Source organism: Heliangelus exortis, chromosome 2 (assembly GCF_036169615.1).
Source record: "Heliangelus exortis chromosome 2, bHelExo1.hap1, whole genome shotgun sequence".
NCBI lineage: Eukaryota > Metazoa > Chordata > Aves > Apodiformes > Trochilidae > Heliangelus > Heliangelus exortis.
In genome coordinates, this window is record NC_092423.1 from 94,785,529 (window position 1) to 94,797,909 (window position 12,381).

Genomic DNA, 12,381 nt, shown 5'->3' on the forward strand with positions numbered 1-12,381 from the left:
CCTAATTAGAAATTTTCTCTGGCAGCCAGGAGAGAGCAGAGGCAGATAACTGCAACTAATCTGAAAAACACTATTTCCACAGGAGGCTCTGTACTACCCCCAGCCCCTCCATTTACACTGAATAAAGCTTACTTTCCATGAAAAAACAAATGAAAACAAAAAAGATCAAGGAGAAGCAGTAAACTATTTTGTTTTACAGGGTAATTTATAAACACAGGTTATGGCTACTGCTCATTCTTTTTTGTTTCTGTAATATATAAACAGACTATTTTCTCTATTGCCTTTTATGCCAATTAACTGAGCATCAACTATGACAAATAGTTCGAAGTATTTAATGTAAACTCTTTACAATTAATTAAAAAGCCATACTCAAACACTGTCAGCAGTATACTTGGACAGAATCAACTCTGACCATTCATACTTGGGAAATTTTGTTAAATTCAGACAGAATTTTCCTATCCAGAACTGTCTTTGCAAGTTTAAAAGGCTATTTCAGAAACTTTGCTGATGTCAGAGCACTTTATAAGTGCAATTTATGTGTTACTTTATCAGGGCCCTTGTTTACAGCAATCTTCATACAACACAGTACGTTTCAGTGTTAAGGCTATTTTACACAGGTTAACTACACTCATGACAAAAAATTTCCTATGCTACACTTTAAAGTAGCATACCAAAATGAACTATTATAAAGCAGATGAACTAGATTACAGCAACACTATAGACATTCTTGGGAAGATACTGAGCTACAAACTCTATTAACAGCATTTCTTTTTCCAGCCCTATTTGCCTAAGGGATAAAATTATAATGTTGTATTTCAGCTATTCACTTCAGCTATTATACCTATAGCTATTACACCTGCTATTCACCCAGATCCACTTTACAGGGCTTCTTCAAAGTTGCTTACATTAAGGTCAGAAGATCTTATTCAGCGGAAGGGAAACTCTGAAATTTAGAATATTTTCCTCATAACATTTAACAATTTTAGTTGTATCTTCAACAGTTTTTATTTACTGTTGAAATGTTGAACTGTTATTCAACAGTTACCATTTAAACTGTTGTCTGATAGTATTTTTCAGCATGAACACTTATTAAGTGATGAGCAATTTCCATTAAATAGTACTTCTTAATAAGAATCACATTGACTTAAAGCTTCAATTAATTGCACTGGAATTCATCCAAAATGGATTAAATTTTCATCACCTCACCAGTCACTGAAATGCTTAAAAAAAGACAAGAAACTTTTAACAGAGTTTGTATGAACAAGTTGCAATGGCTGTCCCTTGTAAATCCCCTGCTATTATGGATTAAATAATTACTATTTATAATGATAAAATACGAGTAATAAGCAGTAAGACTGTAAGAAGATCTGTAAGATTACTCAAACAGTTTCCTTTATAATCAGATATAAAGAAAAGACATACTGTAAAATGTGGCTCTGCAAAAAATACAACGAATTATTGATACAACTGAATCATAGATAACTTATCCTAGAAAAATAAAAGAAATATCTTTCAGCACTAACTTGGATCTTTTGCAGAAAGGAAAAAAACAGGATATAGTTACACCTGTCAATTTCTTCAAAACAGAACATACCCTGCTCTCATATAAGTATGATCTCACATACTGAAAGGATCATGACAAACAAAGAACAAGCAACAAGACCACAAAAATATTGAAAAATGAGGAAGTAAGATGTAAAGATCATTATGCAAAATGAACCTTGACGCAACATGAAATGACCAACTCCAGACCAGTACTGGAATCTTGTCAGTTTGTACAAATATCTGATGAGAGAAAACAAAAGGAGACAGACCCTTCCTACTGGTATCCAGTGACGGGGAAAAAAAAGACAATGAGCAAAAATTGAAATACAGTAAACCATTTAAAATCAAGAAAAAAACCTGTTTCTCTGTGATGGCAGTCAACACTGGAATAGGTTACTAACAGAGGCTGCACAGTCTCCATCCTTGGAGACACTCAAAACCCAACTGGACACAGCCTCAAACCATGTTGCATTCCAAGTGTGGGCAAAAGAAATAACCAACTTCTCTCCCAAAATATTAATGATACCATGCAAGTTAGCTTCCTAGGAGCCCAATAATACTATATGCATCAAATGTAACATATACAAACTAAGAAAGAACTTTGTCTATTTGGCTTTTTTCCTTTTCCAAAATATTACCTTAGACATATAATTTTTTAAATTTGTATTTTATAGGTATGATGACATAAGTTATTATCTCTCTGTGACACTATGACCTCTCTCATCAAATGTAATAGTCAGTCACTCACTTGCCAAAGACAGTCTTTCAAATCTTCTTCAGGAATTGGAATCACAAGGAGATTTTGTAGAATAAAAGCAGCCTAAAAGAATTTAAAGCATCAATATTGTTATCTAGTCATCATAATTAAAAAACCCATCAGACTGAACAGCACTTTCTATATATTATTCCATTGCTTAAAACCTATGTTGAAATACAAGAATTCTTCTGTTCATCTTGGCAAAAAAAAAGAATTAGAAGGATATAATGTAAAACCCCTCAAGCTTCACTTGCAACAGATGTCATTAGGTCACGGCACAAGAGAAGGCTGGTAGGTTGCTGAGAAAAAAAGACAAGGAAGAGATGGAATAGAAATCACTGGAAAATAAATTTATTTTTTAATAAAATACTTTCATCACTGTTCCAGTACCCTCAATCCTGCTGAGTGAGCATTACGTAACAAAAAGTACTGGAAAAAAATCCCTGAACAGGAAAACCTGGATAACTGCTTATGACCCTTCACAGTATTGTCCTCAAGTTTTGTTTTTTAATTATTACAGAATAATTGGGACAATATGGGCAACACTTTGGGACAGACTCATAGTTTCTAAATACATGGCATGTGTGTAATTTATATAACACTCTATAACATGGATATGACTGCTTTTTCCATATTTTGTCAAGAATTTTTCCATGTCAGTCAAGAATTTCAATGTCAATTTTGATGTTAACCAAAACAATGAAGTATACATTCTCAAAAGCATTTTCCAGAAATAAATTCAAAATTACTTTGAAATACATAATTAGTTGAGTAACAGAGCTGGGAAGAAAACAACCTGCTATTTGTCACAGCTTGCTTTTTAGTCATTAGAAATCAAGAAAAATTTCACAACTACAGTTCATAGAAAGTTGCAAAAAAATGCATACATAATTTAAGTATGTTATTGCATCATTTTATGTGCTGTTCTACCAGAATACAAACTTTCAGTTACCATAAATAAACCTTAGTGCCAAGCCAAATTACATTGGTTCATGTCTGCAATGACGAGATACTTCCTACCGATCAGGAGATGAGTTCACACCAAAGTGTTCATAAATGAAACAAAACAGCCATTAAAATCTGGGCTAATTCATCTTGCTTAAAAAGCCTATTTGTCTGCCTGAGTAAGCCTTAGGAGTTTTTATGCATTCACTTGTATTATTTTGATCATTGCCACTTTTTCAGTAGCCATCTGTATTTCTTGCTCCTTGAGTAGTTCTGAAGAAGCTAAACATGTACTTCAAATAGGTAGTACTGAACTTACACAGCAGTAGGTGTGGTGCCACATCAGAGAACATATATACAAAATATAAAAATATTTTCTCCTTAATGGGAAAAAAAATGACAATCTAACACAGCAGAAGGAAATGAGAAACATACCTCCCTGCGTACCATGCTACATTCAGACTGGTCCAGAAGGATGTTTATCACTGTTGCCCACAGCCCTCCTGAGATGTTCTGGCAACTTTCTGCTAAAGCAATACATCCTGTTTCAAGGGATGTAAGAGCTGATCCTATTCCAAGTGCTGTAAATCTGACCTAATACATACAAGCACAAAACAAAGTGATATTTCTTACAGTAATGAGTAACACATTTTTCAAATAATTAAGCTGCATCAACCAAATCTGGAACTTAAGGGAATAACTGAAAAACTAACAACCTGTCTTCCTATATTTCTTTGGCCCTTTACTCATAATCATAATTAAGTCTATGTAAAAATGACAAAATTAATAAAATAGATTTTTGAATTCTTAAAAATACTGGAATAGTCTTCAGTATTATTCACATTTTACCCCTTAAAAATAGTTTCATTCAGCAAACTTGTATAATTTAACAGATTTGCACCAAATACATTTGCTTTAAATTTGTAATTAATGTAAATGCTTCTGCTTTGTGGCTAAGTAACAGCAACCTCAATGAAAAATGCTTATGAATCATGATAATGAGTGACTAATGAAAGCACAGAAGACAGAAGCTGTAGGTGCAGATTCTGCAGAAAATATTTATAGGTTACTTTTTTTTCCTGAAATTTAGGATCTAGTCAGTAACATTTTAAAAAATGCAAACCAGTAGTTTCAATGTTAAATAAATTAACTAAACAATTTTGCAAACACTTAGGGGACAAACCAAAATATCAACCTAGCACTGTATTTACAAACCTCAGGGTCTCTGTCTACCCATAAAGGAATCAGCCATGCCAGACCTAGCCGAGATGCAGCTTGTTCTTCAATGTTATCATAAGGCAAAGACCAAAGAGATATCCAGTCCTAATTAGACAACAGAAAATAATTACTGAATTATTTTGCAATTCCTGCAATGCCAAAGCAGTCTACCAACAGCCTAAGGTAAAAATTATCTACCAGAAAACTTCAAATGTGCACTGCACTGATATTCCTAGAAAAAGATTCTGCCACTATAAGCATGTATTTAAGCTGCTTACTTCACCTACTGAACTGTAATTAATTCTTTTGCTTCACACACCTGCCACAGGATTAAATAAAGCCACTCAGACTATCACATACTATTTAGCTGTAGATTCCATGAAATCATCCTCGACTTTGCAAATTAATTCATTTGTTCAGGTTACAAAAAAGCCATACCTGCAAAGTGCTCTGTTTGACCCTGGCACTGCACAGTACAATGCATTAAGTTTACAATGGCTCATGATACCTAAAATTCCACGTGTGTGTTTTCTGACCACCTTAGTCCTGTATATTTTTACAGAATATATGACAGATGTTTCATTTGAAACAGTGTATTTTGCATGGATCTTCTCAATACACACAATATTAATTACAGAAAGCACAGTATTTTGCAATCTTTGAATGGGGGCGGGGTGGACATTAAGATAAAATAAAATACAAAGCATAGATCAGCAAAGCAAGACCAATGACATGATAGTGTAGCAAACAAAGAAAACATTGCAGCACTTCTGCTACTCCTTAAGTATATGCTCTTTCTCATGTACTCCTACAAACATCTGTGAGTAACTTGTACTCACCAGTATGAACTAAAGCACCTTATCTCTGACTTCACAAATTTCTTCATTACTAGAACAACCACACAGGTTCATAATACTGCTAGGACCATGAAGATCATCAGAGGGCTGAAGCACCTCTCCCCTACAAAGACAGGCTGAGAGAGTTGGGGTTGTTCAGCCTGGAAAAGGGAAGACTCCAGGGAGACCTTATAGCAGCCTTCTAGTATCTGAAAAGGGCTTATAGGAAAGCTCAGGAAGGACCTTTTACAAGGGCATGTAGTGATAGGTTAAGGGGGAAACATTTACAGCTGAAAGAGGGTAGGTTTTAGGTTGAATATGAGGAAAAAATCCTTCCTGTGAGCATGGTGAGACACTGGAACAGGTTGGCCATGGAAGTTGTATATGGCAAGATTGGATGGGCCTTTGAGCAACCTGGTCCAGTAGGTGTCTCTGCCCATGGAACCAGATCATCTTTGAGGTTCCTTCCTACCCAAACCATTCTATAATAAGAAAAAAGCATAACTTGCTTTAACTAGTTCTAATTTCAAGTCACTGTACTGTGCATTTTAAGTTAGCAGGAATTTATTTTTTTTTAGTCATAGTTATCCAGAGTACCTCTTGTATAACACTGCTTGCACAAAGGAAGAAAGCTAATTTTGCCTCTTTCAATAAGATTTGACTTTAAATCACAGTAATAAACAAAAGCCAGGGTTTAAAATTTTTAAAAGATGTTTGTACAGTCTAGACAGTAACACTGTTGTACACAAAGATGATGATTTACACACACAAAAAAAGCTACAAATCATTTTGCCACTATACGTATTACTCTAAAGAAAAAAAAAGTCCTGTTTCATCTATATATTTATGATTAATTCTTTAGAAGCTGTAAGTCTTCCAGCCTACTAAATACTCTGTCCTGTGCAATTTCAATAAATTTTGTCAGGACTTATTATCTTGAAGGAATACAGAACTGAAGGAATAGATATCTCAAATTTGGAGAATCAGGTATACTGCTATTTCTAGTTACATTTGTACTTAAACTGGAAAGTTTTCACTTGTAGCTGTCACAGATATTAACAAGAGTGGATATTAATTCTAAAAAATTTTTACTCTAAACAGTTGAGTTTGCTTTAACTGCTTTGGATGAAGGCCATTTTTTCTGAACTGTCAAAAACTTACATCTCAAAATACATGCATGGATACAAAACTGGTATAAATTTTACTAATACATAATTATAGTTCCTTTAAAACTCAGACATATGCATACATGTGTGAGAATACACACATGTATGTAAAAATGTTAGAAAGCCTGTTATCTGTACAAAGCTTAAGAAATTATTCTGTTATAAATCCTTAATTTTTTTTATAACAATAGAATTATCCCTTGTTCTCAAAGTCTTTCTAAATCCACAGAATTAATTAGATTTATTTCAGTAAGTCTAGAACTGATTCTTCATCTTTCTCATACACTATATTCTTGTATAATACACTCCATTCTACTAATTCATCTAACATGATGTACCAAACGAGATCACTTGGATTTTTTCTTTAATTTTTACTATCTGTTGCATCTATCATTTGACTGCTTCTCCTCTATTATCACATTATCTGCAGACATTAAGGGGAGGTTTTTATTGGTAGAGAGCGTAGGCTTTAAATGTTTAAGCTTAGGCTGGATTTCTTTGTGGTCTTTGTGACACTCTTCAAAGTATAAGTATAGAAGTCACTAATAGATTAACCTTGTTATTAAGAGTTAATGAGTTAGAAGGAGCAATGAAAATGAATAAAAATCAGCATAAAATCAAGAGGGGAAAACTCTTAGAGAGAGAACAGCAAGTAGATCTCTTTTCCTTTCAAAATAAGATCTCAAATAAAATAATCTGGGAATTAAGCCACTTCTGCTATACCAGAAACTCAGATTAACAGGGGTAGCTGGTATAGGTGGATGATCTGTAGTTTAGCTACCTGGCTGGGGAAAATAAGTGACTTTATTCTGAGCTTCAAAGAAGTCCAATAATGGGATTTACAGCTGTAAAAATGTTTTATCTAGTACAATAAAATTTAAGGAGATGTAGCCTTTTTTTAAAAAAATATATGATTGGTTTAATCTCTTCTATTGTGATTTTTCTCTTGTTGCTGTGTTCTGTGGATTCAGAGCTTTTGGTGGTTGAGGACAGTTAGCATTAGTGTAAAGTTCACAGGAAAATTATACTATCAGTATTTCAGACTTGGAATAGTCCCTTCTTCAAAATGGTGATTTTCTGAATGTCATAGTATAATATTTTGTCTGTATTTCAATTCATCCTCTCATTTGTATTCCTAGGCAGTAGGAGAGTGACGATGGAAGCTCTTGACTTACTTGTTGAAGACATGTTCCTTATTGGTGATGCTATTTCTGAAAATGTTTGGGAAGATGATAGCCTTTTTGCATTGGAATTGGTAAGATTCTTTAGGCTTTGATCAGCTGTATTTAACAGTCTGCTTTTATAAGCCTCTGACATTTTCTGTAGTGATTCATGTACATATCTAATGTTCTGCTAAGCTACCCTTTAAAATCTTAAAGAGTTTATTACTTAGTTCTGTCATGTACACATTCTTCTTATTAAATGTCATTTCTTGTACCAGATGATACTTCAAGTTTCACCTTGAGAAAATAGGTAATTAGTTTTGTCTTGTAGTGAAAGCTTGTTAAGCAGCCATTGAGAGAAACATGCAAGGAAGGGGATCTCAGGGAGATGTACTCACTACAAATATTAGAGATCAATTTGAAACTGACAACTTTCCCTTTTTCTGCTTCAAACTATCTGTTTAAAATTAGGGACTTGAATGTTTAGATCTGAAACTGGAATTGTAAGATACATGGTATTAATTTCCTACAGAGGACCTATGCATCCCTACACGAATTGCAGCTATACTTAACTCTTGCTTAACTGGGGAAGAAAGGAGAAATCATTTTGGCCCAGTAGATATTCAAGGTGCTAAGGTGATGTTGACCAAACAACTGAAAATACATACCTGAGCACAATTGAGGCTTGTTATAGACATGAAATATCAAATTAATAAATGCCATGAAATCACAATGGATGACTTGCTTCTTTGCACATAACTGAAAGTTGAAACATGAGCCTGCTTTACTTAGACACATAGCAAGCACACATTTAGTTGAAGACTGAAACTTCTCTAAAAGTTTCAGTTAAGAATAGTCTTAAATGCATGTGACTTAAGCAGCATTCATGAAAATACCACTGAATATGAAATAATTGTATTGCAGAAATTAATAATTAAAATATTACTTTTATGAATTATAGTATTTATATTATTTATAGGACCTAGCAGTGAATGAGAACCTTTTTCTTTGAATTTAGTGTACTTTTCTGTCAAAACTTAACGATAAACATCAAGTCAGTACTGAAAATTCATTGCAAAACATTTAATATAAGAATCTCAATAGAATCTCGTTTCGAGTTGTTGCATGACCTGAATCTTCATCTTTCTTAGTGTTTGAGGAAACAAAAAACAACTGATCGGACAACTTTAGAAAACAACTGCTAAACTTACCTTTATATTATTTACTTTTATAAAATGTATTTTATTAGAAGTAAACTGTTTTTTGGAGTTGTCAGGCTTCAGTGCTTAGAAAACATGCTTCCTTTTTGTGTTTTGTATTAGCTGGAAGGGAATGAGGTAATGTGTCTTCTTTCTAGGAAACTTGAATACATTTATTGTGTAACTTTTATTGCCTTATGTTTCTTCGTCCAATTTTGAAACTCCACACTGAAATATCTTTATGAAAAATATGTATTTTGGAAATACCATTAAAAAGCCTTGTTTGTAACTGTATGTACCTTACACATTTTGATTCTTTCTTCCTCCCAAGTAAAGTTTTTACTGTTTTCCAGTTTTGTTGTATGTACTTAAGGTTCTTCTGTGTCAAAAAGTTACATCCTGCAGGTTGCTGTAGCCCCTCAGGTTTTTGGGTCACTAGCTTTGTGATAGTAACCCCTGTCTCAAGGAATAATCAACTTTTTGAATCAATTGTTGATTTGAGACTCCAAGATCTTGAAGCAGAGTCTTTTTCTGCCTCTGCAAAGTGTAGCAGGGCAGAGAGAAACTTTCTTGAAGATGAAAATGACTTGAAGATGAAAATGAGTCCTTTTCAATTTACTGTGTAATAATGTGTTTTGATGATTACTTTAAAAGACTGGTTTGATTTAGTCAATTGCTTCTTGTAATTTTCTTCAACTACATTGAGTCAAATAAATAGTGCTTAATTGCTTAATAATGTTTATAAAATTCTGGAATTAATAAACTAAATCTCATGTGCTGATGCCCTCATAATCATTACCAGGCATTCCAATGGCATCTGACATTAATTCTACCTTTGATCCAGTGTCCTTAAGTACAAACCTGGCTTTCTCTGGTGATAAAAAGTCTATAAACTAACTTTGTTTTCTCGGGTGTCAATGAACAGGATTTATCCAAATGAAACCCATTCTTGAGAAGGATCTTACATAGTCTGGGAAATATCCTGCTGCTTCCTTTGAGAATGAATAGTTATAAAAGTCATTTGGTGTTCTCAAAGCTTGGTTTGTGTATATTTTTTAAAAATTATTTTAATATTTAGACATTGATTTTAACGTAAAACTTTATTAGAAGGTTCAAAAAGTCTCCTAATATTTCCATAGTAAAATTGTACTTCTAAATAGTTAAAATTACACAAGTTCAAAAGTGTAGTGAGCAGTCACTAGGGAGGGAAATAAGAGGGAGAACAGAATATAACCACTAATGGTTGAGTAATTACTGAACAAAGTATTCAGAACTGCAAGTCAAGGCAGAGTGAGGTCTAGACTAATGTACAGTTCTGTTCAGATGACAAACAAAATGCTGTTTATTTTGGTACCGTTTCTGCATTTTTAAAATTATTTGGTATGATTGTGTTAAAGCTATGGATGCTGTGTAAATACTATAAAGATACATTAATGTTTTAATTCTTTCTAATGATTCAATTTCTGCTTTTGTTTTCAGAGAGACAAGTTGCTTCTGGTCTTGGATTTGCTTGGAGAAACTATATTATATCACAAAACCAATATAAGTGCAGAGCAGCCTGAGGTCATGTTGGTGCATCACAGAATGGCCTTCATTAGCATTTCACTTTTTACTGTTAGATTGCTGCAAATACTTCTCCCTGTAGAAAAGGTATTCCATTACCTAATTTTTAGTGATTGTGTTCTGTTTTTGCATATTTGGGGGACAAAAAGCAATACTTTCCTTGGTGATTAATAGTGGGAAAATAGCTACTAAATGAAGAAGTTAATCAGATTTACATGGACTGATGTGTAATCACAGAAGGCAGCTTTGTCCATTCTACACTTACCAGTGCATTGTGCAGGATCATCTGCAGATTGCAAGTCTTCAAAAATATTTTTAATATAGCCTTTTGACCAGTTTTGGAAATTCAGTGGTGTTTCTTTCTTCTTATAGTGGTTTTGGGTTTTGTTTTGTTTTGTTTTTTTGTTTCTGATAGGATGCATGATTTACAAAGCTCTGCTGCCCCCTACTCTTATAATGTGTGTACAAGACTAAGACACAAAATACATAGTTTAAGATCATCACTCTTAATATGATGGAACACACAGTAAACAATTATATTTTGTACATCATAGTGATTTTAATTATTCTTTGTTTCTGCTACTCTTTAAAAGAAGTTCTGTTTTAGCTCTTGGGTTGGAGGTTTTTTAATGTTTATTTCAGGTGGGGAGGTCTAGTATTTGGAATTTTTTTTGAGATGGAAAGTGTTAGATGATATTTAAACTTGTATGAGTTTATATTTTTTTTAATTTTTACACACTCTTCAGTCTGAGTGGTAGATAGATTGATAGATAGGTTACAGGCTCTTTTTTACGTTTTTTACTATTAATATAAGTAGTCTCTTGTGCTTGCAAATAAATGTAGACATACTAATCTTATGACTTTTAATAGTTTTTATCTTTATGTTCTTATGTACCTAATATGGAATTCAATTCTGTGTATAACAGGAGTTGGAAAAAAGTTACCATATTTGAGGTAAATAATTCAGTTGAGGGAATACTGAACGCTTGAAGCAAAAAACCCCACAACAACAACAGAAATTCCAGTTCTTAGTATGTGATATTCCTAAATGAAATTTTAGACAGTTTTTTGTTAAATACAGTAGTAGCTGTGGTCTGGGTATTCTCTGCCATCTGCTGGTTAAACACTAAATTTACCTTGGCCAATGATTGGTGTGGTGGTTAGTGCTGTGGCTAGATCAGACACAACTTTTGTGACTGGCTGTGGCTCTGAAATTTAGGACTGGCATCTACAAACTCTCACTTTTTATTTTAAAATAATAACTTTCATATATAATTCAGCTCATTTTTTTTTCTCTAATTTTTAAGTAGCAGCAATAGTGATTGTAGTTGTTGAATGACTGCAAAGGCTGTTGGTGGTTTTTCTGTATTTTAAGGCTGTTTATTCTGATAGTTGTTTTCTGTTTTCAAAGGCGAGTAAAATTTTACAAAAGAGTTTGCTGAACGCTTTATTTCTTCTCTCTCTGGACGTGTCCTTCTCTTTGGAATACCCAAGTATTCATGAATCCATTGCAGCTTACCTGGAACAAATGAGTACTGAAAACTACAGTATTTATAAACAAGCTTCAGAAGCTGCGTATTCGATTGAGTGCACTTGTAGCTTTATGATTGAAGTTCATAAGAAGGTGGGGAATTTTATTATATAAAATACTTCCTGTAGAAAAATTTCTTTCTTCCACTTCTCTTTCTCTGTGGTAAAAACTATAATCTAGCTTAGTGAAAGAAAATCCATAAATATGAGCATTCCATACCATGCAAGATATAGTCAATTTCTTGGGTTTTTTGTTTTTTTTTTTTTTTTTTTTTTTTTGTTTTTTTTTTTTTTTTTGTTTTTTTTTTTTTGTGTTTTTTTGGTTTTTTTTGTTTTTTTTTTTGGTTTTTTTTTTTTTATATGGTCATGATATTTGTAAAAAATGTTATTAAAAGCGAAACCAAAGAAATAAACACTTGGAGATTGGAATTGCGCACATGGCCTTTTAAAGGCAAAGAC

At 33.2% G+C, this 12,381-nt stretch overlaps 1 protein-coding gene across 4 annotated transcripts in view; it reads left to right on the forward strand.

Annotated features, from left to right (window-relative positions):
• RTTN (rotatin) overlaps positions 1 to 12,381 on the forward strand; it is a 119,980-nt gene that overhangs the window by 46,563 nt on the left and 61,036 nt on the right. For 2 of the 4 annotated variants that reach the window (XM_071737066.1, XM_071737067.1), the window contains exons 1-3: positions 7,611 to 7,722; positions 10,309 to 10,479; positions 11,804 to 12,016. The exons of the other annotated variants lie outside the window; for them this stretch is intronic. In XM_071737066.1, coding sequence (XP_071593167.1) covers positions 7,624 to 7,722; positions 10,309 to 10,479; positions 11,804 to 12,016 — 483 coding nt within the window. In that variant the 5' untranslated portion in view covers positions 7,611 to 7,623. Of the gene's footprint in view, positions 1 to 7,610; positions 7,723 to 10,308; positions 10,480 to 11,803; positions 12,017 to 12,381 lie in introns of those variants that run through there. 4 annotated transcript variants of the gene reach the window in all.